General features: G+C 32.9%; 1 protein-coding gene across 3 annotated transcripts in view; it reads right to left on the bottom strand.

Annotated features, from left to right (window-relative positions):
• The window catches only part of LOC135132678 (runt-related transcription factor 1-like), a 62462-nt gene that overhangs the window by 14427 nt on the left and 22175 nt on the right, over positions 1 to 25860 (bottom strand). Inside the window, exon 4 of one of the 3 annotated variants that reach the window (XM_064060846.1) lies at positions 17843 to 18004. The exons of the other annotated variants lie outside the window; for them this stretch is intronic. Within the exon in view, the coding sequence (XP_063916916.1) occupies positions 17843 to 18004 (162 nt within the window). The remainder of the gene's footprint in view (positions 1 to 17842; positions 18005 to 25860) is intronic. 3 annotated transcript variants of the gene reach the window in all.

The following is a 25860-nucleotide window of genomic DNA, read 5'->3' as shown; positions in this document are numbered from 1 at the left end:
GATCTGGAGTCAAAGTTTTTCTACTTCTTCTGTTTTTCGGATAGAACTGTTCTAGAACACCTTAGATTGAATTTTAAATTCTTCTGCATTCAACAGAATTGTTCTAGAATGTTTTTGAATTTTGAACCTCTTCTAGTTTCTAGTTTCTAAATATAGAACGGTCCCAGCAGATCCACAAACTCACATTAGCTAACTTCTTCCAACTTTAACTGTGAATGGAAGCCAAAGTTCTTTTAATTATGTTTTCCTCTATAGAATTCTTCTAAAATTTCTGGCGCTGAAATTAAAATTGTTCTGAACTGTGCGGCTTTTAAATAGAATTGTTCTAAAATCTGCTTGAATGCTGGTGTGGAAATTTCCAACTTCTAGTTTCTAAATAAGAACCTTTCAGAATCTGGTCAAACTAACGTTAGCCAAATTCTTCTTTCAGATTCAGTGTTGAACTGAAATCAAAGTTCTTCTATTTCTTTTATTTCTCTGATAGAATTCTTCTGGAACTTTAAATTTACGTAGACTCTAGAATTTTTTCAGAATTCTTTATACTGAAGTTAAAATTCTTCTGACCCATTTCGCTTTCGTATAGAATTCTTCTACAACCTTCTTGATTTTGTGTGTATTCTTACGATGAAGTGGAAATTCTAAAGTTCTTCAAGTTTCTAAATATGTAGAAGGCTTCTAAAATCTGCTCAAAATCAGGTGCGCGAATTTTGAACTGGAGTCAAAGTTAGTCTACTTTTTCTGTTTTTTTGGATAGAACGATTCTAGAACGCCTTACATTGAATTTTAAGTTCTTCTGCATTGAACAAAATTGTTCTAGAATCTTTTAGAATTTTGAACCTCTTCAAAGTTATTCTACTTCTTCTGTTTTCGGATAGAACTGTTCTAGAACGCCTTACATTGAATTCTTTCATTCTGTATTGAACAAAATTATTCTAGAATCTTTTTGAATTTTAGTGTAATCTTCCATTGAGATGGAAACTTCTCAACCTCTTAAATTTCGTCTGCTGAAATTAAAATTGTCCTGAACTATGTCACTTTTAAACAGAATTGTTCTAAAATCTTCTTGAATTTGCGTATAAACTTATGCTGGTGTGGAAATTTCCAACTTCTTCTAGTTTCTAAATAAGAACCTTTCAAAATCTGGTCAAACTAACGTTAGCCAAATTCTTCTTCCAGATTCAGTGTTGAACTGAAATCAAATTTCTTCTACTTCTTTTGTTTCTCTGATAAAATTCTTCTTCGGGAACTTTAAATTTACGTAGACTCTAGAATTTGTTTAGAATTCTTTATACTGAAGTTAAAATTCTTGTGACCCATTTCGCTTTCGTATAGAATTCTTCTATAACCTTCTTGATTTTGTGTGTATTTTTACGATAAAGTGGAAATTCTAAAGTTCCTCAAGTTTCTAAATAGAAGTCTTCTAAAATCTGCCCACAATCAGGTACTGTTCTGGAATGCTTTACATTGAACTGAAATTCTTCTGGTTTCAAATTTCTAGGAACTTCTTAAATTTTAGTAAAATTTTCTACTGAGATGAATATCTTTCTAGTTTCTAAATATAAAATCTTCCCAGAATTTCCACAAATTCACGTTAGCTAACTTCTTCTAACTTCAATTTTGAAATTAAACCCAACTTCTTTTAATTCATCTGTTTCTTAAAACTCTTGAGCTGAAATTGAAATTGTTCTACTTCTTTTGTTTCCCTGATAGAATTCTTCTAGAAATTTCTTGAGAAAATTTCTCAACCTTGTCTAGTTTTTAAATAGAAACCTTTTAGAATCTCCTCAAACACAGATTAATTTATTTATTGCAATTTTCAGCTGAAGTCAAACTACTGCTGCTTCTATTTCCTAGAATTCTTCATGCGAAGTTGAAACTCTTCTGACCAATGCAACTTTTGAATTAAATTCTCCTAGCACCTCACTCAATGAATTAAGCATCCGAGTATTTTTAGAACTGACATTTAAATTAATAAGGAACACGCAAACAACTAATTTGTCATATAAATATCATCCACGGACTTTCCAAAAGACTCCAGATTTTCAAATAAATGACAAAATAGAAAAAATTGATAAACACAACAATAGAGTGCCAAACAATTCTTGGTACAATAAATACCTAGAAATTACAAATCTACTACGATCTGGTTAGATCACAACAAAAACTGTTGTGTTTTCGAAGAATTTTAAGGAAGTCCGAATGTAATTAATAGCCTGAAGATACGAAAATACAGTTATTTACGAGTTAAATAATAACGTTGTTTAATTTATCTTGTATTCTTCTGACTAAAACCATCACCCATAAAAAATCCTGTATTATTCCGATATTATAAAAAGTGATGTCAATGTCTCTCTTATTAAGAAAAACTCTCTTTGGGGGTTACGCAGTGCTCTGCTTTGTTTCTAATTTTTGACGAGTTACCAAATAAGTAATATAAAAAAATATATGTGAAGATGAAAGCCGAAACTGGTTGACTCCACTGATATCACGAAAAAACTGGTAATGATATACAACACATCGCAGCGTAGTTGTTTTTTCATTTAACATGGATAATCCATCGCAATTACACCGTCCATAAAGTTTCTGCGAATTTTTACGTAATCCCATAATCCGTAATTTAAAAGTCCATTTATAATTCATGCACCATTTCCTCTGAGAGTCTAACCCAAATGTTTATTTTTTAATTACCATACGCAAGATATTGTTCTGACGCACGAACCACGCCACCTTCACCCCCCTCTTCTGCGCTTGCGTCGCCACCATCGCCGGTTCCGAAGGAAGCGCCAAAAAAGGCCCCGTTGCATAACCCTGCGGTTTCCACTCAGCAGAATTTTTTCCGATTAGATAATTTTTTAATCTTACAAGATCCGTTCCAAAACGGTTCCATTTCCCTAAAACGCGTTTCGTTTTTTCGCGCTGAATACCATTAACTTTTTCTCGATTTTCGACATTTTTTGTAAACATTTGCACGCACTATTAAAATTTATTCATCGCGTCACGCTTTCTGAGAAATACGATAACTCGGATATCTCCATTATGATTTAGCAATGGACGTGTGAACGACTTAACGGTCGACCAGAAAAAATCAGATCGATGTCACTTCCGCCGAAACGCGAGGAATTGGCGCCAAAATGAATCACTAATTAATCGAAGCGAGCACATGCCGTTTTTTTGTTTCTCGTAAACAGCCGCCTACGCTTATTATATTTCGTGAATCACACAATAAATGAATATTTAAATAGGTTTGACGTCTGCCAAGCACATGGACGATGCCTCCATGAATCACTCATTGTTCCCCGAGTGGCATCATTCCGGGCCGCGAAGCCGCTCGACGGTCATCGGGTTTGCGTGTTTGAGGAAACTGTGATCTCCCGCGATGGATTGCTTCGCGAAAGTGGACAGAATCTTGATGAGTTTAAAGGAACTGTAATTGCTATGCAAATTTGCGCTATAAATTTGCATTCATCTTTAAATTAGCACTTGTTATTGAGACTTTCGATGTTGCTTCGAAGATATTTCTTCGCCGATGCGGTCGCTACTATCTACGATTGTTTACAATGGTGTGCATATGAATATAAAAATGTGTGTCGTTGCTCTTTTTAAGTGCATATTGTATGTATATGATGTTTCAAGGTTCGCGTCTGGTGAGGACCGCCGCTGTGCCAAAAAGGGGAAGAGGGAAGAATCAAGGTGAAGGAATGGAGGAGTGTTGTAGTTGAAGACACACGAAAACGGATGAAAGAGGAATTAAAGACAAGGACAGGTAGAGAGCAGGAAGGTGACGTCAAGGGGAAAAAGATAAAACTGGAAAACTACAACAGTGTTTCTCAAAACATGCGTCAAATAAGATTGCTGAGAAAATCGGTTTACCTTGGACGAAATATATTTCATTTTTAACACATGTGTAACTATTTCTTCGTCAACACAACTTCTTCAGTTTTTGCTAGATGCTCAGAGAAGTAAAAATGATTTGATAATTAAACAGTTGGTATAAATAAGTCCGTTTTTTAGATTGCGAATTTTATTGCTTTATTATTAGTGTCATGAATTATGATACTTCTATAAGTCGAAATAAAAAGATACCACGAGGCAACAACATTCTTTAAAATTAAAAAAAAGACACTAGGAAGCCCAAGATTTTTGGAATTTGTTCAAAAACAAAACATCAAGGGTCTTCAAAAGACGCCAAGATTCTTTCAAATTTTTCAAGACAAATACCACGGGAATCTTAGATTCTCTTAAATTCTAAAAAAAAGACACTAGGGACCCCAAAATTCTTTAAAATAAGACACTAGGGATCCCAAGATTCTCTCAAAGTTTTTTAAAAACAACTCAGAAGGGACCCCGAAGATTCTTTTAACGTCTTAAAAAAAACACTTGGGACCTCAAGATTTTTTTCAAATTTTTTCAAAACAAACACCACAGGTAACCGAGATTTTTTTAAATTCTTAAAAGAAGACACTCGCGACCCCAATATTCTTTAAAATAAGACACTAGGAATTCCAAGATTCTTTTAAAGATTTTGATAAACAAAACACAAAGGACCCCGAGATTCTTTTAACGTCTTAAAAAAAAGATACTTAGGACTCCAAGATTCTTTTAAATAGTTTTAAATAAAACACTAAGGATACCAAGACTTTTCAGACTTTTTTAAAAACTAAATGCAAGAGACCCGCTAGACTCTTCTAACTCCTTAAAAAAACATGAACTAGGAACCCTAAGATTCTTTCATATTTTTTCAACCAATTTCAACAATTTTTTGGAAACTTTTAAAATTTTGGAATTATATTTTATTTTTATTTCAAAAGATGTCGTGAAGGTGATTACGGTTAACAGGCGGAAGATTATCTACAATTAGACACCAATTTTAGGTCGATTGAAGCAACTTTAAACACTTTTTTGGAAAATTTTTAAAGATTTTTCGTATTTATTAGTACAGATGTGACAGCGATTTTGGATTTGTAATTGGCGAAAGATTGTCAACAATTTGACACCAATTTTCGGTCGATTGAACAAATTTTAACCATTTTTTGGAACATTTCTAAAAATTTTTAATTCACTTTTCGTATTTGTTTTGAAGCCAATTTTCAGTGGATTGAGCCAATTTCAACCAATTTTTTTATTTTAAAAATTTCAGTCATACATGTGTTTTAGTATTTTACTTTTATATTAACAGATATCGTGAAGGTGATTTCGGATTTGTGGCTGAACCAATTTTAACTATTTTTGTAGAAAATTTTTTGAAAAATTGAAAAATCGACACTAAAATATCAGAAGAAATTGAAAGATCGAAAAACTGAAGAAACGAAAAATTGCAGATGGAAAAACTGATGAAACGAAAAATTGAAACGATGAAAGTTAAAATTCGAAAAAAATAACGAATCAAAAAATTTGAAAGAAGAAAATATGAATCGAATCGAAAAATTGAGAATCGTACAATCGGAAAATTATGGAATCCTCAAAGTTGTAAAGTTCAAAAACACAACATTGAAACGTTAAATTAAAAACTGAAAAATTAAACGTGGAGAAATATGAAAACTAAAAAAATTGCAAATTAAAAATTAAAGAAATGAAAAATTGAAAAAAAATGTAATTGGTGGAAGATTGTCAACAATTTGACACCGATTTTCGGTCGATTGAATAAATTTTAACCATTTTTTATTTTATTATGCACAATCTGGAACCAATTTTCAGTGGATTGAACGCATTTTAATTATTTTTTTGGAAAATGTTTGAAAATTTTTTAATCAGATTTTACCTTTATTGCAATAGAAGTCCTAAAGGTGATTTCGAATTTGTAACTGGCGGAAAATTATCTACAATTTGACATCAATTTTCAATCGTTGGAACCAATTTTAACTATTTTTTTTGAAAATTTTTTGAAAATTCGAAAAACTAAAAAATTGAAAAATCGGCAAACTAGAAGATTGGAAAAAATCGAAAAATCGCAAATTGAAGAACTTAAGAAATGAAAAATTGAAACTGAAAAACTAAAAATCCAGAAAGTTAAAAATCTAAAAAACGAATTAAATGTCAGGAAATTGAAAAATTAACTTGAATAAGTGAAAAAGTTTTAAAATCCAATATTTGAAAACTGGAAAAATTCTAAATTCACAAAATTGAAAAAGTGAAAAAATTTAATATTACATTATGTAAAGTGAAAACTAGAAAAATTGCAAATTAAAAATTAATGAAATGTAAATACCACGGGAATCTTAGATTCTTCTAAATTCTAAAAAGGACACTTGGGGCCACAAGATTCTTTCAATTTTTTTCAAAACAAACCCACAGGTATCCAAGATTCTTTTAAATCCTCAAAAAAGACACTAGGGACCCCAACATTATTTGAAATAAGACACAAGGAACCGCAAAATGTTTCAAAACAACGCGATTTTTTATTCATCAATTTTTCGATTTTTCTACTTTTGAATTTTTAGATTTTCTTTTGAATTTTTCGTTTCTACAACATTATGATGTTGCAATTTTTTTTCGATTTTCTAATTATTCAATTTTTTAAATTTCAAATTTTTCAATTTTTCATTTTTTCAATATTTCGAATTACGTTTCTGCGATTTTTCAACTTTTCTATATTTTAGTTCGTCGATTTTTCATTATTCAACTTTTGAATTTTCGTTTTTTTAATTTTTCGTTTCAATTTTACCATTTTGCAATTTTTTTATTCTTCAACTCGTAGATTTAAAAATTTTTCAATTTCACAATTTTGCAGTTTTTAAACTTTAATTCTTTTTATTTTTCGATTTTTTAACTTTTAAAATTTGCAATTTTCAATGTACAGATTCTGGGGTGTTCAGTTCTAAATTTTTCAATTTTTCATTTTTTCCGTTTTCCAATTATCAATTTTTCGATTTTTAGATATTTTAATTTTGGGATTTTTCAGTTTCTTCAGCTTTTAAATTTTAATTTTTTTTTAATTTTCGCAATTTTTTGATTTTTCAACATGTAGATTTTCTTAGTTTTCAATTTCAAAATTATACAGTTTTTCGATTCCTTAGGTTCCAGACTTTTCAAGTTTTTATTTTTAAAATTTATCAAATCTTTAACTTTCCAATTTGCTTTTTCGAATTTTCAACTTTTTGTATTTAAATTCTTCTATTTTTCTCTTTTCAACTTTTGAACTTTTCAGTTTCATAATTTTGAGTTTTTCGATCTTTCAATTTTTCATTTCTTCCGTTTTCCAATTACCAATTTTTCGATTTTTCAACTTTTAGATATTTTAATTTCGGGATTTTTCAGTTTCTTCAGTTTTCGATGTTTCAGCTTTTAAACTTTTCATTTTTTTTTAATTTTTCATTTGAATTTTACGATTTTGCAATTTTTTGATTTTTCAGTATGTAGATTTTTTATTTTTCAATTTCACAATTTAGCAGTTTTTTGATCTTAATTTTTTTAATTTTTCGATTTTTTAACTTTTAAAATTTTCAATTTTCAATCTACAGATTCTGGAGTTTTCAGTTCTAAATGTATCAATTTTTCATTTCTTCCGTTTTCTTATTACCAATTTTTCGATTTTCAACTTTTAGATATTTTAATTTTGGGATTTTTCAATTTCTTCAGTTTTCGATGTTTCAGCTTTTAAACTTTTCAATTTCTTTTTTATTTTTCATTTGAATTTTAGGATTTTGCAATTTTTTGATTTTTAACCACGTAGATTTTAAAATGTTTCAATTTCACAATTTTCTTTAAATTTTTCAATTTTTCATTTCTCCCATTTTCCAATGACCAATTTTTCGATTTTTCAACTTTTAGATATTTTAATTTTGGGATTTCTCAGTTTCTTCTGTTTTCGATTTATCAGCTTTTAAACTTTTAAGTTTTTTTTAATTTTTCCTTTGAATTTTACGATTTTGCAATTTTTTGATTTCTAACCACGTAGATTTTAAAATTTTTCAATTTCACAATTTTGCAGTTTTTTGACTTTAATTTTTTCGAATTTTTAACTTTTAAGTTTTTCAATTCTCAGTCTACAGATTCCGGGGTTTTCAGTTCTAAATTTATCAATTTTTCATTTCTTCCGTTTTCCATTTACCAATTTTTCGATTTTTCAATTTTTAGATATTTTAATTTTGCATTTTTCAGTTTCTTCAGTTTTCGATGTTTCAGCTATTAAACTTTTTAATTTTTTTAAATTTTTCTTTGAATTTTACGATTTTGCAATTTTTTGATTTTTAACCACGTAGATTTTAAAATTTTTTAATTTCACAATCTTGCAGTTTTTCGACTTTAATTTTTATAATTTTTCGATTTTTTAACTTTTAAGATGTGCAATTTACAGTTTTCGGGGTTTTCAGTTCTAAATTTATCAATTTTTCATTTCTTCAGTTTTCCAGTTACCAATTTTTCGATTTTCAACTTTTAGATATTTTAATTTTGGAATTTTTCAGTTTCTTCAGTTTTCGATTTTTCAGCTTTTAAATTTTTCAATTTTTTTAATTTTTCCTCTGGATTTTACGATTTCGCAATTTTTTTATTTTTCAGCATGTAGATTTTTTATTTTTCAATTTCACAATTTTACATTTTTTCGATTTTTTAGGTTCTCGATTTTCACAACTTTTTATTTTTAAAATTTATCAAATCTTTCATTTTCCGATTTGCTCTTTTGCGAATTTTCAATTTTTTTGTATTTTAATTCTTCTATTTTTCTTTTTTCAACTTTTGAATTTTTCAATTTTTTAATTTTTCAATTTCCTTCATAATTTTGAGTTTTTCGATTTTTCAATTTTTCATTTCTTCCGTTTTCCAATTTCCAGTTTTTCGTGTTTTCAACTTTTAGATATATTAATTTTTGGATTTTTCAGTTACTTCAGTTTTCGATTTTTCAGCTTTTAAACTTTTAATTTTTTTTAATTTTTCCTTTGAATTTTACGATGTTGCAATTTTTTGATTTTTAATCGCGTAGATTTTAAAATTTTTCAATTTCACAATTTTGCAGTTTTTTGAAATTTTTTGATATCTTAACCTTTAAGATTTTCAAATTTTAATTTACAGATTGCGGGGTTTTCAGTTCTAAATTTATCAATTTTTCATTTTTTCCGTTTTCCAATTAGCAGTTTTTCGATTTTTTAACTTTTAGATACATATTTTAATTTTGGAATTTTTCAGTTTCTTCAGTTTTCGATTTTTCAGCTTTTCAACTTTTCAATTTTTTTTTATTTTTCCTTAGATTTTTACGATTTTGCAATTTTTTGATTTTTAACCACGTAGATTTTAAAATTTTTCAATTTCACAATTTTGCAGTTTTTTGACTTTCATTTTTCGATTTTTTAACTTTTAAGATTTTCAATTTTCAATTTACAGATTCCGGGGTTTTCAGTTCTAAATTGATCAATTTTTCATTTCTTCCGTTTTCCGATTTCCAAGTTTTCGATTTTTCAACTTTTAGATATTTTAGGATTTTTCAATTTCTCCATTTTTCATTTTTCGATTTTTCAGTCCCCAAGATTCTCTCAATTTTTTTTAAATAAAACACCAGGGACCTTTTTAAAAACTAAATGCAAGCAACCCCCTTTTTTTAATACAAAGATTTTTTTTAATTCTTTTAAAGATTTTTTTTTATTGAAAAAAGATCCTAGGGACCCCAAGATTCTTTTAAATTCTTTAAAATTTAGGGACCTTATGAATCTTTGAATTACTTAAAAAAAAACACTAGAGACCCCAAGGAACTTCTAAATTCTTTAAAATAAGGCACTAATTTAGAAAACAAAACACAAGAGGCCCCCGAGATTCTTTTAAATTCTTAAAAAAGACACCAGGGACCCCAAAATTTTTTCAAAATTTTGAAAAATAAAAACAATGGAGTCTGAGATTCTTTTAACTCTTAAAAAATACACTAGAAACCCCGAGATTCTTTTAATTTTTTTTACAATAACACATTAGGAACCCCAAACTTATTTAAAATTTTTCAAAGTGAGACACTACGACTTCAAGATTCTTTCAAACTTTTTCAAAAACAAAACACACTCGAGATCCCAAATTTCATAAAAAATGTTTCAGGCAAATATTACGAGTTTCTGAGATTCTTTTAAATTTTTTAAAAAATACTAAGGACTCCAAGATTCTTCTGAACTTGTTTAAAAACAACATATCAGGAGTCCTAAAAATTTTATGAAATTCTAAAAAAAAAAAACATTAGGGAATAGAAGATCCTTTCAAATTTTTCCAGAATAAATACCACAGGTGTTCGAGATTCATTTAAATTAAAAAAAAAGACACTAGGAACCCCAATATTTTTTCGAATTTGTTAAAAAAACACACACAAGGGGTCCCCAAGATTTTCTCAAATTTTCTATAGCCCGTTTACCGAACAGATGGAGTGATCACGTGAGCGTCCAAACTTACACGATAACATCAGAAATGAACATAGAAAGAAACTTCAGCGTAATGTTTGAAAATAGTTTTGCCTGTTAATAAATGCATCTCATATTCCTTGTTTTTGAAATTACATACAGTATGATCCAAAATGTTTTCAGACTCTCACTTGTTTCCATCGAATTCCGAGATAAGGGTAAAAATTTTAATAATATAAAGCAACCATTGTTGCTACGTCGGACGAAAAGGTCTGATTCGATTCTTGAAAATGGTTCTAAAAACCGTAATAAACTAAAAAGACTTTAAGCGAAGCTTCTTCGGGAGGTAAAGGTGCCCAGTTGCTAGTCGCTCAGCGCTCGGTGCGAATTCGAAAAACCTGACGTCTTTATTGAGAATTTACGGTTATTTTTGTGATAAATCGATTTGCAGTAAATGGAACCGCTTCCGTTTATAATTTTCAATTGTAATCATTTTGTTGAAAAAGTCGCGCTTCGTGAAAGGTTCTTTGTGCCGTTCGTAATGCTCCGGTTCGACGTCTGTCTATAGTTCTGCGAAGAGGTGGAATTTGCTTAAGCCCCTCTACCTTTTTCGTAAACTGCTCATTATCCGCTCTTTCGCGAATCGTTTCGTAACCGGGAACGAAAAATTACTCAACGGAAAAATTCATCGAAATGCCATGGTCAGCGGGGTTAAAAATATCGCGTTACGTGGAAGGGGATTCCCGGAAATCCCGGTCAACAAGTAAACAATGCGTACCCCCGGACCCTTATTAATTGCATTCTGCCAACTTAGCAAAATCCCAATCTGCCGTGACCGCATCTCCAAGGGTGTGTCGGTGACACCTCCGTAATTACCCCGGCGTGGATATTTTGACAGCGCCAGCCCTCGCCCTCTTGATCTTTATTAAACCGTCAACGCTTCTTAATTAATCCAGTTGGCTGCGAAAAGCGCGCGCTTTTCGAAGCGAGGATGTGCGTGACGAGTCGTGACGTATCGAAAAAATTTTCGCGCCGCGGTGATGAAAAAGCGCAATGCTCGACGGATTCTCGAACTTTCGATTTTCATGCTTTGTAAATTCTGCTTTCGGAAATCGACTGTGTAATCAAGTCGCTGATTATCGTTTGTAATATTTACAGTTTCGATTTTTTTGTTGTTTATTTAGCGCAATTGTGGCGTTTTATAACCTCCCACGATTGCTTTTTCTTTTTTATGCAGAATTGCGTTCCAAATAGAACGTGAAGGTGTAGACGTTTCTGGGAACGGCGCGCAGTTTTGGCAAATTAGCGAGATGGTGAAAATTCTTCGGAATTAACGTCACCGGCGTTCCGAAAAATTACGCACGGATTCGGAAAAAAGATGTAGGTGATGACTTGCATTTATACTAGAAGGCGCCTCAACACGTAAGGGAAAGGTACTGGAAGGTGTGGCCAAATTTTGTTCCAAAGCTTACCACGAACAAAGATTTTTTTTAACGATAGGTAACTGTATTGTTTACACTGGCGTTCTTTGGTCGAGGTTATGAGGCTAAAATATTGTTTTTAACATGTTTGAACATAGTGAGACGTGAAGTCACCGCTACAAGACTGACTGATGTTTAAGCTAACAACGAAGGCGTTGACACAACTGAATTCACTAAGTATCAAGTTCTATGTTTTCTTTCTTACGGCTCATCGAGCTCACTTTTTTTGTATTGTAGATTTTGGACTATGAAAAAGTAGTCCCTATTTCCGTGCGATTTTATTGAACTGATCATCTGCAAAACTACTGGACTACTTGTCAAATTTTATATGTATTTTGAAAAAATCGTATACATTTTTTCTGATCAAAACAACCAAAAAACTGAGGACGCCACCTCAAAATTCAAGATTTCAAGATTTTTGATTGAAAATTTACACCATAGCTGCATTTTTTTAAATGTTTTTAAAGGTTAAAAAAAAATGGTCCTATTTAAAAATTCTCAACTCCGCCATCCTTAAAAATGGAGACCCGGATTATTTATAAACCGTTTTCAGTCACCTTGTCTTAGAATAGAGAGAATCGTGAAATAAGGAGCACAAAAATAGAAGTTATTTTAATACAAAATTTGATTACTATAAAAATTTTAAGTTTCTTGTTATCGAAATAAATCTACACATATTAAGAAAAAAGAGGCAAAATGTAGCCCCGCCCACCCACCCAATCTCAATTGTGATGATTTTTTTATTCATCGTGAGCCAAAAAGGCTAAACTTAACTGCAAAATCCTTAAGAAATTAAAAACATGTTTTTGTGTATCGTATTGTTCAAAGAACACTATGTAGATTATGAAAAAATTAAGCTAAAGATTAGACCCCACCCATACCAGCCCTGATCTCAATTCTCCATTTTCATTCGTTGGCAAACCTAGGGGCGGTGCCTAATTGCAAAAATTCATATTTCCTTACAAAAATTTACCATTTTAAACATGTTTTAAGTTTCTAAGAATAAAAAAAATCATCACAATTGAGATATTATTTTAACCATGTTCTAAGTTTCTTGTCATGAAAAGAAGGCTATGTATATTAAAAAAAAGGCAAAATATAAGCCCCACCCACCCACCCTATCTCAATTCTGATGATTTTTTTATTCGTCGTAAGCCGAGTGGCAGAGCCTTATTGCAAAATCCATATTTCCTTACAAAAACTTACCATTTTATACGTGTTTTAAGTTTCTAAGAATAAAAAAAATCATTACAATTGACATGGGGTGGGTGGGCGGGGTTAATATTTTCCGTTGTTTTCTTAATAAACATAGTATTCTTTGAACAACGCTACTCAAAAATATGTTTTTAATTTCTTGTAAAGAAATACATTTTTTGCAGTTAAGCTCCGCCTCTTAGGTTCACGGCGAATACAAAAAATCATCACAATTGAAATAGGGTGGGTGGGCGGGCTTACATTTTGCCTTTTCGTTTTAATGTGTGTAGACTTTATTTCACGACATGAGACTTAAAACATGTTTAAAATGGTAAATTTGTACAACGAAATATCGATTTTGCAATTAGGCTCCGCCCCATGATTGATATTTCCTTACAAAAATATACCATTTTAACCATGTTTTAAGTTTCTTGTTGTAAAAAGATGGCTATGTATGTCAAAAAAGAGGCAAAATATAAGCCCGCCCCACCCACCCACCCCATCTCAATTCTGATGATTTTTTTTATTCGTCGTAAGCCGAGAGGCAAAGCTTAATTGCAAAATCCATATTTCCTTACAAAAATTTACCATTTTAAACATGGTTCAAGTTGCTAAGAATAAAAAAATTATCACAATTGAGATGAGGTGGGTGGGCGGGGATTAATATTTTCCCTTAATTTCTTAATATACATAGTATTCTTTGAACAACGATAGTCAAAAGTATGTTTTTAATTTCTTGTAAAGAAATAAATATTTTGCAGTTAAGCTCCGCCCCCTTGGTTAACGGTGAATAAAAAAGAATCATTACAATTGAGACAGGGCGGGTGGGCGGGCTTACACTTTGCCTTTACATTTTAATATGTGTAGACTTTTTTCACGACATGAAACTTAAAACATGTTTAAAATGGAAAATTTGTACAACGAAATATCGATTTTGCAATTAGGCTCGGCCCAATAATTCATATTTCCTTACAAAAATATACTATTTTAACATGTTCTAAGTTTTTTGTCATGAAAAAATGGCTATGTATATTAAAAAAAACAGGCAAAATATAAGCCCCACCCACCCACCCGATCTCAATTGTGATGATTTTTTTTATTCGTCGTAAGCCGAGGGGCAGAGCTTAATTGCAAAATCCATATTTCCTTACAAAAATTGACCATTTTAAACATGTTTTCAGTTTCTAAGAATAAAAAAATCATCACAATTGAGATGGGGTGGGTGGGCGGGGGTTAATATTTTCCGTTATTTTCTTAATATACATAGAACAACGATACTCAAAAATATGTTTTTAATTTCTTGTAAAGAAATAAGTATTTTGCAGTTAAGATCCCCCTCCTTGGTTCACGGCAAATAAAAAAGGATCATCACAATTGAGATAGGGTGGGTGGGCGGGCCTACATTTTGCCTTTCCATTTTAATTTGTGTAGACTTTTTTTCACGACATGAAACTTAAAACATGTTTAAAATTGAAAATTTGTACAACGAAATATCGATTTTGCAATTAGGCTCCGCCCCATTATTCATATTTCCTTACAAAAATATACCATTTTAACCATGTTTTAAGTTTCTCGTTGTCAAAAGATGGCTAAGTATGTCAAAAAAAAAGGAAAATATAAGCCCCACCCACCCACCCTATCTTAATTCTGATGATTTTTTTATTCGTCGTAAGCCGATAGACAAAGCTTAATTGCAAAATCCATATTTCCTTACAAAAATTTACCATTTTAAACGTGTTTTAAGTTTCTAAGAATAAAAAAATCATCACAATTGAGATGGGGTGGGTGGGCGGGGATTAATATTTTCCGTTATTTTCTTAATATACTTAGTTTTCTTTGAACAACGATACTAAAAAATATTTTTTTAATTTCTTCTAAAGAAATAAGTATTTTGTAGTTAAGCTCCGCCCCCTTGATTCACGTCGAATTAAAAAGGATCATCACAATTGAGATAGGCGGGGTGGGTAGGTTTACGCTTTGCCTTTTTGTTTTAATATGTGTAGACGTCTTTTCACGACATGAAACTTAAAACATGTTTAAAATGGAAAATTTGTACAACGAAATATCGATTTTGCAATTAGGCTCCACCCCATAATTCATATTTCCTTACAAAAATATACCATTTTAACCATGTTTTAAGTTTCTTGTTGTAAAAAGATCGCTATGAATGTTAAAGAAAAGGCAAAATATAAGCCCCACCCACCCACCCTATCCCATTTCTGATGACTTTTTTTTGGTGTAAGCCGAGGGGCAGGGCCTAATTGCAAAATCCATATTTCTTAACAAAAATTTACCATTTTAAACGTGTTTTAAGTTTATAATAATAAATAAATCATCACAATTGAGATGGGGTGGGTGGGCGGGGTAAATATTGTCCCTTATTTTATTAATATACATAGTATTCTTTGAACAACGATACTCAAAAACATATTTTTAATTTCTTCTAAAAAAATAAGTATTTTGCAGTTAAGCTCCGCCTCTTTGGTTCACAGCGAATAAAAAAAATCATCACAATCGAGACAGGGTGGGTGGGCGGGCTTACACTTCGTGTTTTTGTTTCAATGTGATTGTGTAGACTTCTTTTCACAACATGAAACTTAAAACGTGTTTAAAATGAAAAATTCGACAGAACTTCCCTCGCTTCAAAACAAATTCTGCCTCTCTGAAAAATTGTAAAATTTGATTTTGCGGAATTTTACTTTTTCGCCTTCGCTGGGACTCCCGAAAAAGTTTCACATTCTTAAAAAAAAGTCATTTGGGACCCCCGAGAAGGTTCCACATTCTTAAAAAACGACATTTGGCGTCCCCGAGAAGGTTTTACATTTTTTAAAAAGACAGTTGGGACCCTCGAGAAGGTTTCGCTTTTTTTAAAAAGACAGTTGGGACCCCGGAAAAGGTTTAACAATCTTAAAAAATACATTAAATTTGGTGCCGCCGAGGTTCTACATTTTTAAAAAAGACAGTTGGGACGCCCGAGAAGGTTTTACATTTTGAAAGAAGACAATTGGGACCCTCGAGAAGGTTTCGCCTTCTTTAAAAAATGACAGTTGGGACCCCCGAGAAGGTTTCACATTAAAAAAAGACATTTGGCGCCCCCGAGACGGTTTTTTCATTTTTAAAAAAGACAGTAGGGACCCCTCATAAGGTTTCACATTCTAAGAAATTCATTTAATGCGCCTGAAAATTTGCCCCCCGCCAAGGTTTTATATTTTTAAAAAACACAATTGGGACCTTCAAGAAGATTTCACCTTCTTAAAAAAAACATTAAATTTGGAAGGTTTTATAAGTTTTAAATAAAGAGGAGTGTATTCTCACCTTTCCTAGAAAGTATTGTAATTTCATCAATAAAAAATTTGTTATGATAGACTAAACATAGATAACACACAATGCGAGAGAAAAACAGAAAATAAAAAAAAAGAAAGGCCAAGTTTGGAATCGAACGCGCGACATCGGGTCCGCATTCCTGACTCGTAGCTACTAAACCACGACCGGAAGGTCTTACACTAATGGTAAACTATTTTTATGCCGTATATTATGCTTTTGTAAAAATTTGGACGATTGGGGAAAAACTCAAAGCGGATTTGAGTACCACATTTTAGAACTATATTGTTGCATAACATTTAAATCAATTAAACGTAGAATTATTTTAAATAACGTCATTAAATTGTTGGTGGGGATGATTAGCAACATTTTGGTTAACATTTAACCATCTACATTATATGTCTAATATACATACAAAATTTGGCAACAATCGGTCCAGCAGTTTCGTATCTATAGACCCCAGACAGACAGACAGACGGAAACGGGAGACTACTTTTTTCGTACTCTACGGGTCATGAAACGTCGAGAAAATATAAAAGTGGCCATTAGCTTACTCTCGGGAAGTAAAAATACATATGGACAGGTAATGAATTAATGAGTTAAGTGTTTTGGCCTAGTTTAAATGAAACATGGAACATACAGATCCAAGTTATTTTAATAAAAAAATTACACACATGTCTGAAAAACCAACACAAAAACGTTATTATCCCCACGACACCGAAAATTTCAACAAACAGTCGACGCGTTTCATCAGCTACGCTGTCATCTTCTCGAACAAAACTAACCTCAGGCTAACACTCGGTGCCCTTATAATTATTGCAGGTGCTTTCGAGATAAATGCTTCAGTGTGATTACTGCCGAGGAAAGACAAACAATTTTTCTAAATTTTTATAATATTCCGATTAAACACCTACAAGACTCGGATTTGCGCGGATTTATGAATTTGGGGCCCGTAAAACAAAGAAGATCTCGGAAATAATTGAGGTCTGGTCTTGTGGAATATTCAAAATCTGACGAAGACGAAAACACGAGAACAAAGTTTGAACACTCGTGTTACTAAATCTATAAGGTAAGGACGAAGGAAGCTGGTGCAAGCGAGTACAAAGAAGCTTGAGTGTGCGAAAGAGGATTTCTTAACTTGTGTGGTACTAACTCTGGATGACATGAAATTTCCGATTGAGGAAAAAGGACGTCATAGGAAAAGACTTAGGGCATTACCATTGGAAATACAAAATTTAATTGAAAAATCGTATCAAACCTTACAAGCCTACGCAGTCCCATTATTTATTATTCAAGACACAAGTCCAATTGTTATTACCCATCGGAAACTTTAAGCATCAAACATTTACATAGATCTTTTATAGAAGAAAATAAAACTCGCGTAACGTATAGCAGTTTTGGCCAGTCTTTCACGAAAAATTCAACTTTAAATTTGATTTGCCGAGAACTGACTCGTACAATGTGCAACTTTTTAAAAAAACTATTATCATTCTATTATTAAGCAAGCCGTCCCTTCAAACCCGTCTTCCGCGCTCCACCTACCTTGCGAGTCCTGCTTGTACGAGCTCTGCGAGCCCTCGCTGCTCTGCGACGACGCCGCCCCCCGTTTTTTGTACGCCTCGAAGTCCCTGAGGTGCGTCGTGAAGGGCCCTTCGAGGAAGGGCCGCTGCAGGCCGATCGCCCGGTAGGTGGTGTGCTGTCCGGCTGCGGGAAAACAGGCTTGTAACTTTGTGCAGAAAGGGCGAAAGGGTGGAGGGCCGAGAGGGCGATGCAGAACAATCCGCACGCTGGTGCATGCAGGAAGCCATCAGGTCTGCTATGCAATCATTTCCGGCCTACACCATTTCCGCCACCATTAATACTAAATTATTTGTAGAATTTTGCGTCCACTGATGACCCGACATCTGTTAATGATTTGTCCTAATTAACCCACACCGCCGCCGGGCGGCGGGATTGCGGCACGTCGGAATCACGCGCTTTCGGCGCGGGGAAGCCGACGGCAATAGCGGGGGTACGAGTGGAGATATCGATATGCGGGAAACAAAACCAAATCTGTCGTAGAACTGATGTGCTTAAGGTGTTTGTTTTCGGTACTTGAGTACTTAGAAAGACCCGTTTGCAGCTGATGATATTTCTTAAGTCACGTTACTTTCACGACTCCAAGGTTACTGTATGATTCAGCTAAATGTATATTTTGTTTGGTAAAATAACGTGAAAGTTAGGAAAAATACGGATTTTTGTGAAATAATAATGATTACGCACTTGGAAATTTATTCATTAGAAAAAAAGCGACATTCTGCATATCAAGCTCGCTTTTTATTGTTGTACAGTATTTGGTTTAAAAATAGTTGTGGTTTAGGTGTTTTTATTAAATGGGTTAGTACCACCATGGTTTCAACAAGATGGTGCCCGACTTCACCAACTTCGCTCTTATGCGAAGAACGCAGTAGGTGACATTCGTCGTAAAAAAAATGAATCAGCGTGATTAAACTGCGACTCTTCCTTTTGGCTTCCATACTAGATATTTTATGCAAACATGAAAGACCTATGGTTTTTCCCATTAGTAAACAAAATGTGTTGCAACTGTGGTCACTGCGTGTGCAACCATCGCAAATTTTATAATCGTCGCTAAAATCAACCCGAGGAAGCCTATTTTAAGTCATTTAGTTAACTAAAATGGTCGACGATGAAGAGAGAAGGCGACTGTGCAACAGAGACGGACACAGAGGAAGGTGACGTCAAAAGGAAATGAAGATAAAACAAAAGAAAGCGATTAAATCATTAAGTGTATTATGTTTAAATTTATCCATTTTACAGCTGAATAATAATCCGGTAGTTGAATTAATAAAGAATGAAAAAAATGAGTGGTTCCTCGACCGAGCGACTTCCACCACGTATTAAAAAAATTGTGTTAAAAAATGTAAAACGGTGTCCAAGTTTGTCCAAATCGGCTCTATTGTCTCCCACTGGTTCTCTCTGCCGCTGCGAGTCGGCCAGCAAATGGTGTAATTACTTACAAAATAATGAGCTAGTAATTGCAGCAATAGCAGATTTGTAAATTGCTAATCTGACGCATTTGTCAGTGGATTGGTTCAGTATGCGTGCTCTCTCTACACGTCCATCACCACTGCAACATCGGTTTAATGAAATTTCAACCCTTTCACATCGGATTTCGATATTTTTAATTCAGCTCCCGTAATGATGGCAATAATAAAAACCGACCCATCGAAATCTGTTTATGATAATTTGAATAAATCGAGATTTAGAGAATGAACATTACACAGCGTAATTATAATAAATGGACGCATTAATAAAAAGAGGAGCCGAAATTTATGGCACCATTCCAAACACCGACACTGCATTATTTATGGATTACGCGATCGCCATAAGTCACACTTTTACGTTTGGAATTGAACGATTTTCAGGTACAACGAAGTGTGTGGAAGACGCGTTATCCACGACGTTTAGTTCTGTGGTTTTCGACTCTCTATCGTAGCTATTTCTGTTGACAATTTATCTAGTACTCAGAAAATTCAAAAACCGCTGAAGCACCTTCATTTAAAATTTCATAGTTCTGATGATTAAGACACCGAATTTCTCGTTGAGAACTCGACGTGTAAAAACTGATCGGAAAATTCTTGCTACAGTTCGCCGAATATTTTGCTTGATGTGTCAAAGGAATTCCGGCTGAGATATTGGATGGTTATTTAGTGGGAGCGAGTTTCCCCCGCGTCATTTTAATAGGAATTTAATTGCAGCAATCCCCGAAAAGTATCGCCGAGTAAGATGCTGTGAGAACTTTAGTGTTTTTGCTGATAACTGGTGATTTCCTGTCGAGGGTGATAACGAAACAACGTGAACTAAATGCGTGTGAGAACGAACAATTAGCGATAGTGGTGGCAGATTCGGGAATTTTGACCACTTTATCGGGGTGGGAAGAGATGCAGGTGATAGCACACGAGGGCTGAAACAAAAACAGTGATGTTGCTCGTGCGCCCCCGCTCCTACCAGCGCCTAATCACCCAAAAACCAACACCAAAATCACGATCGCTTAATTTATTTGTCCGCGACCACAGTCGTCGTTAGGCGCAGCCCCCAATCTAGCATCTGTCGTTTGTCCCAAACGGACAATTTTAAAGTCATCATCCCCGCCCGGCCCCACCCTAACATGTCAATCGAGCGATCACTGACTTTCCGAAAAAAATCCGGCTCTTGGAAAAAAATTAATAAACCGAAAACGGCCTGCGTCGATATATCACTCGGTAATAATTTGTAAAGTCGCTTGTAAATTGGATTTCAGGATTCGTGATCGCGGCCGTCTATGATTATGACGGATCAGAAGCGGGATTCTATTAGCCATCGAGCTTATTTACTCTATCATTACCGAGCGGTTTCGTGGGGCAATTTACTAACCCATCTAGTTGCTACTGGATGTGTTTTAGAACTTTCCGCATTTGTTTCCAGTGGCGTTTTTTTGGCCGCCGGCCAGCGGCGGCTGCCGCGAGCTAATATTTGTTCGGAGGTGGCAAATATTTACTAATAATTTGGTCATTAAAAGAGGTGGGATTGAGCAGTTTTGAGTGCAATTGTCATAAAAATTGAATTAAACAATAATAATAATAATAAGGCTAACAAACATTTTTTTATCATAAAAAGCTTGAACTTCTCTCAATGGATTCATTTTTGCTTTTAGGAACACCTTGGTTTCAAAATTTTCAGCCACAGAAATTTTCTCTAAGAAAAAGTTGCACATTGATCTATATAAATGTATGACACTTAAAATTTCCGTTCGGTAATAACAACTGGAATTGTGTCTTGAATAATAATGGGACCGTCTAGGCTTGTAAGGTTATATACGATTTTTCAATTAAATTTTGTATTTCCAATGGTAATGCCCTAAGTATTTTCCTACGACGTCCTCTTTCCTCAATGGGAAATTTCATTAGCTTACAAAGCCTTAATTGTAGTTGCCTGAGTCATCCAGGGTTAGGACCACACAAATTAAGAAATTCTCTTTTCCTATAAAATTTTTGAAAAATTGTTTGTCTTTCCTCGCCAGTAATCACATTGAAGCATTTATCTCGAAAGCACCTGCAATAAGAGCACCAAGTGTTGACCTGAGGTTAGTTTTGTTCGAGAAGATGACATCGTAGCTGCTGAAACGCGTCGACTGTTTGTTGAAATTTTCGGTGCCGTGGGGATAATAACGTTTTTGTGTTAGTCAAAAGTGTTTGAAAAGAAAACATCAAAATTGTATGACAACTTTTGTACTTTGAGTTTGAAATCTTGCACTCGTTTTAAGGTCATAGGGAGCATGGTAAATCCTAATTAAAATTTATCCGTTTATCCCGTCCCAAAAAATCAATTACGTCATCCTACAATTTTGCAAGAATAAATCCTATTTAAAATAAGCAAAATATTATGACTCCACACGTATGGTTGGTTTATCAATGCATTAATATTTTCTATAATTACTAATACAGTCAGATTCAATAAAAAAATTAAAGAATGAGTCAGTTTCATTTCTCTGAACGTTTTATAACTTTAGACCAATTTTACTTCCCGAGTGTAAGCTAAGGAAGTACATTAATCGAGTCCATCGGACGAATTGCCACTTTTACAATTTCTCGACGTTTCGTGGCCCCTAGAGTACGAAAAAAGTAGTCTCCTTTTTCCGTCTGTCTGTCTGGGGTCTGTAAACATTTTTATTAAACACGTATTGAAACTGCCAACCCGATTGATGCCAAATTTTGTATGTATATGAGAAATATCATGTAGATGGTTAAATGCTAACCAAAATTTTGCTAATCATCCCCACCAACAATTTGATGACGTCATTTCAACCTTCTCGAGGGTCTCAACAGTCTTTTTTTAAGAATGTGAAACCTTCTCGGGGTCCCAACTGTCTTTTATAAAAATGTAAAACCTTCTCGGAGGCCCCAAATGGTTTTTTTTCTTAATGTGAAACCTTCTCGGGGGTCCCAACTGTCCTTTTTTAAAGAAGGCGAAACCTTCTCGGGGGCCCCAAGTGTATTTTTTTTAAGAAGATGAAACCTTTTTTTTATTACACTGTGACTAGTATCTTCTATATATTTTTTTAATCCATAGAGGTAATTAGGAAAAGGTAAAATTCCGCAAAATCAAAGTTTATAATTTTTCAGAGAAGCAGTATTTGTTGGACTGTAGTTTAGAAACGAGGGAATTTCTGCCGCAATAACTTTCGACGAATTTTTTAAATAAAACCTGAACGTGCTCGCTGCGCTCGCATTCTAAACCTTCTTTTTTTTAAATTTAACTTCAGAAGTAATCAAGAAAAGGTCTTAGCGGAGTTGTTTGGGTTCAATAATTGTAATAATAAATCTCTAGATTAAAAAAAAATCACCTTCAGATCTCCTCATTTAGTAGTCACAATTGTTTTTAAGATTCACTTTTTTGTAGACGATAAATTTTTTGTCAATAATTTAGCTTCTCGGGGACATAACAGAATTATTTTTAATTACACCTGCACGTGCTCGCTGCGCTCGCATTCTAAACGTTCTTTTTTTGGAATTTAGTCACACAGAAGGGATTAAGAAAGAATTTCAACGAAACTGTTTAGGTTTTGTTGCAATAATAAATCTCTAGATCCAAAAGAAATAAATCCGACTTTAGTATTTAGAAATATTTTTAAGATTCACTTTTTTAGACACTAAAAATTCTCTCATTAACACTAATTTAGCTTCCCAGGGATCTCGACGAATAATTTTGAATAATGCCTAAACGTGCTCGTTGCATTATTTCATTCATTTTGGAGATTTTGGAAGAATGGAAGAAAGTTTCGAAGAAGTAAAACCCAAAAAAAATATTCTGGAAATAGAAATCACCAAAGGATCTGTTGATAATAATTTCCGAAGATGCCCCAAGATTTTCAAAATATTCTGTTTCAAATTCGAGTTTTTTAAATATTCCAAAAATTCTCTTATATTATTTTGGTGATTCTGGAAAAATGGTAGAAATTTTTGAAGAAATAAAATCCAAAAAAAAACTCGAAATCAAAATCAACAAAAGAATCTTTCGATGATTCTGCAAGGTGCTATGGTTCCACACCAAGATTTTCGAAATATTTTGTTTCAAATTTTAATTTTAAAATATTCCAAAATTTGCGTTATTGTATCTAAGGTCATTTTAGTGATTCAAAAAAAAAAAAATGGTATGTATGTATATTTTCTAAGAAATAAAATCGAAAAAAATTCAACAATAGAACGTAAACTTTCAAAAGTACTGCGAAACCAAAACAAAGTTTTCGTAATATATCTCAATTTTGCAATTATATAATTAGGTATATTTCGTTAAACAAATTTTCCATTTTAAACATATTTTAAGTGTCACGTTGTGAAAAAAAGTCTACAGATATTAAAACAAAAAGAAAAAATGAAAGCCCGCCCACCCGCCCTATCTCAATTGTGATGATTTTTTTTATTCGCCCTGAACCAAGAGGGCGGAGCTTAACTGCAAAATACCTATTTCTGTACAAGAATTAAAAACATTTTTGTAAGGAAAAATGGATTTTGCAGGTCTGCCAACCAATGAAAACTTCATTACTATTTAGATCAGGGCAGGTATGGGTGGGGCTTAATCTTTGGCTTTAATTTTATCTTAATATACGTAGTATTCTTTGAATAACACGATACCCAAAAACATGTTTTACATGGTAATTTCTTGTAGAGAAATAATAAGGATTTTGCAATTAAATTTCGCTCCTTGGACTCTCGACGATTAAAAAAATCATCACAATTGAGGTAGGGGGGGTGGGCGGGGTTTTATATATTTTACCTTTTTTCTTAATATACCTAGTCGTATAAAAGTCTGGAACAGTGGTAGAAATTTTTGAAGAAATAAAATCCAAAAAAAAAGCTCGAAATCAAACTCAAGAAAAGAATCTTTCGTTGAGTTTCAAAAGTGCTATGGTTCCAGACCAAGATTTTCGAAATATTTTGTTTGAAATTTAAATTTGAAAATATTCTAAAAATTGGGTTAGAGCATTTTAGTAATTCTGGAAAAATGGTCTGTATATTTAAGAAATAAAATCGAAAAAAATTCAACTACAGGACTTAAACTTTCAAAAGTACAAAATTTTGTAAATATTCCGTTGCTTCAAATTCAGATGTTTAAAATATCCCAATATATCAATTTTGCAATTATATAATTATGTATATTTCCTTAAACAAATTTTCCATTTTAAACATGTTTTAAGTGTCACGTTGTGAAAAGAAGTCTACAGATATTAAAACAAAAAGAAAAAATGAAAGCCCGCCCACCCGCCCTGTCTCAATTGTGATGATTTTTTTTATTCGCCGTGAACCAAGAGGGCGGAGCTTAACTGCAAAATACCTATTTCTGTACAAGAATTAAAAACATTTTTGTAAGGAAAAATGGATTTTGCAGGTCTGCCAACCAATGAAAACTTCATTACTATTTAGATCAAGGCAGGTATGGGTGGGGCTTAATCTTTGGCTTTAATTTTTCCTTAATATACGTAATATGCTTTGAATAACATGATAGTCAAAAACATGTCTTACATGGTAATTTCTGGTAGAGAAATAATAAGGATTTTGCAATTAAATTTCGCTCCTTGGACTCTCGACGATTAAAAAAAAAAAAATCATCACAACTGAGGTAGGGCGGGTGGGCGGGGTTTATATTTTACCTTTTCTCTTAATATACGTAGTCGTGTAAAAGTCTGGAAAAATGGTAGAAATTTTTGAAGAAATAAAATCCAAAAAAAAACCTCGAAATCAAAATCAAAAAAAAATCTTTCGTTAATTTTCAAAAGTGCTATGGTTCCAGACCAAGATTTTCGAAATATTGTGCTTGAAATTTAAATTTTAAAATATTCTAAAATTTGCGTTATTGTGCCTAAGACCATTTTACTGATTCTGGAAAAATGGTCTGCATATTTTCGAAACTTAAACTTTCAAAAATACTGTGAACCCAGACAAAATTTTCGAAATATTCCGTTGCTTCAAATTCAGATGTTTAAAATATCCCAATATATTAATTTTGCAATTATATAATTATGTATATTTCCTTAAACAAATTTTCCATTTTCAATATGTTTTAAGTTTCATGTTGTAAAAAGAAGTCTACACACATTAAACCAAAAAGGCAAAATGTAAACCCGCCCACCCACCCTATCTCAATTGTGATGATTTTTTTTATTCGCCGTGAACCAAGAGGGCGGAGCTTCACTGCAAAATACCTATTTCTTTACAAAAATTAAAAACATATTTTTGAGTATCGTATTGTGCAAAGAATACTGTGTATATTAAGAAAAAAGCCAAAATATAAACCCCGCCCACCCACCCCATCTCGATTGTGATGATTTTTTTTTATTCTTAGACACTTAAAACACATTTAAAATGGTATATTTTTGTAAGGAAATATGGATTTTTTCCAATTAGGCTCCGCCCCTAGGTCTACCAACGAATGAAAACTTCACTACTGCTACTATCTACTATTTAGATCAGGGCAGGTATGGGTGGGGTTTAATCTTTGGCTTTAATGTTTTCTTAATATACATA

This window comes from Zophobas morio, unplaced genomic scaffold (assembly GCF_036711695.1).
Source record: "Zophobas morio isolate AGI-343-1 ecotype UQ-CSIRO unplaced genomic scaffold, CSIRO_AGI_Zmor_V1 ptg000021l, whole genome shotgun sequence".
NCBI classification, from domain to species: Eukaryota; Metazoa; Arthropoda; class Insecta; order Coleoptera; family Tenebrionidae; genus Zophobas; species Zophobas morio.
The sequence above is the reverse complement of the archived record's forward strand: the minus strand, read 5'-3'. Positions and strand labels throughout refer to the sequence as shown.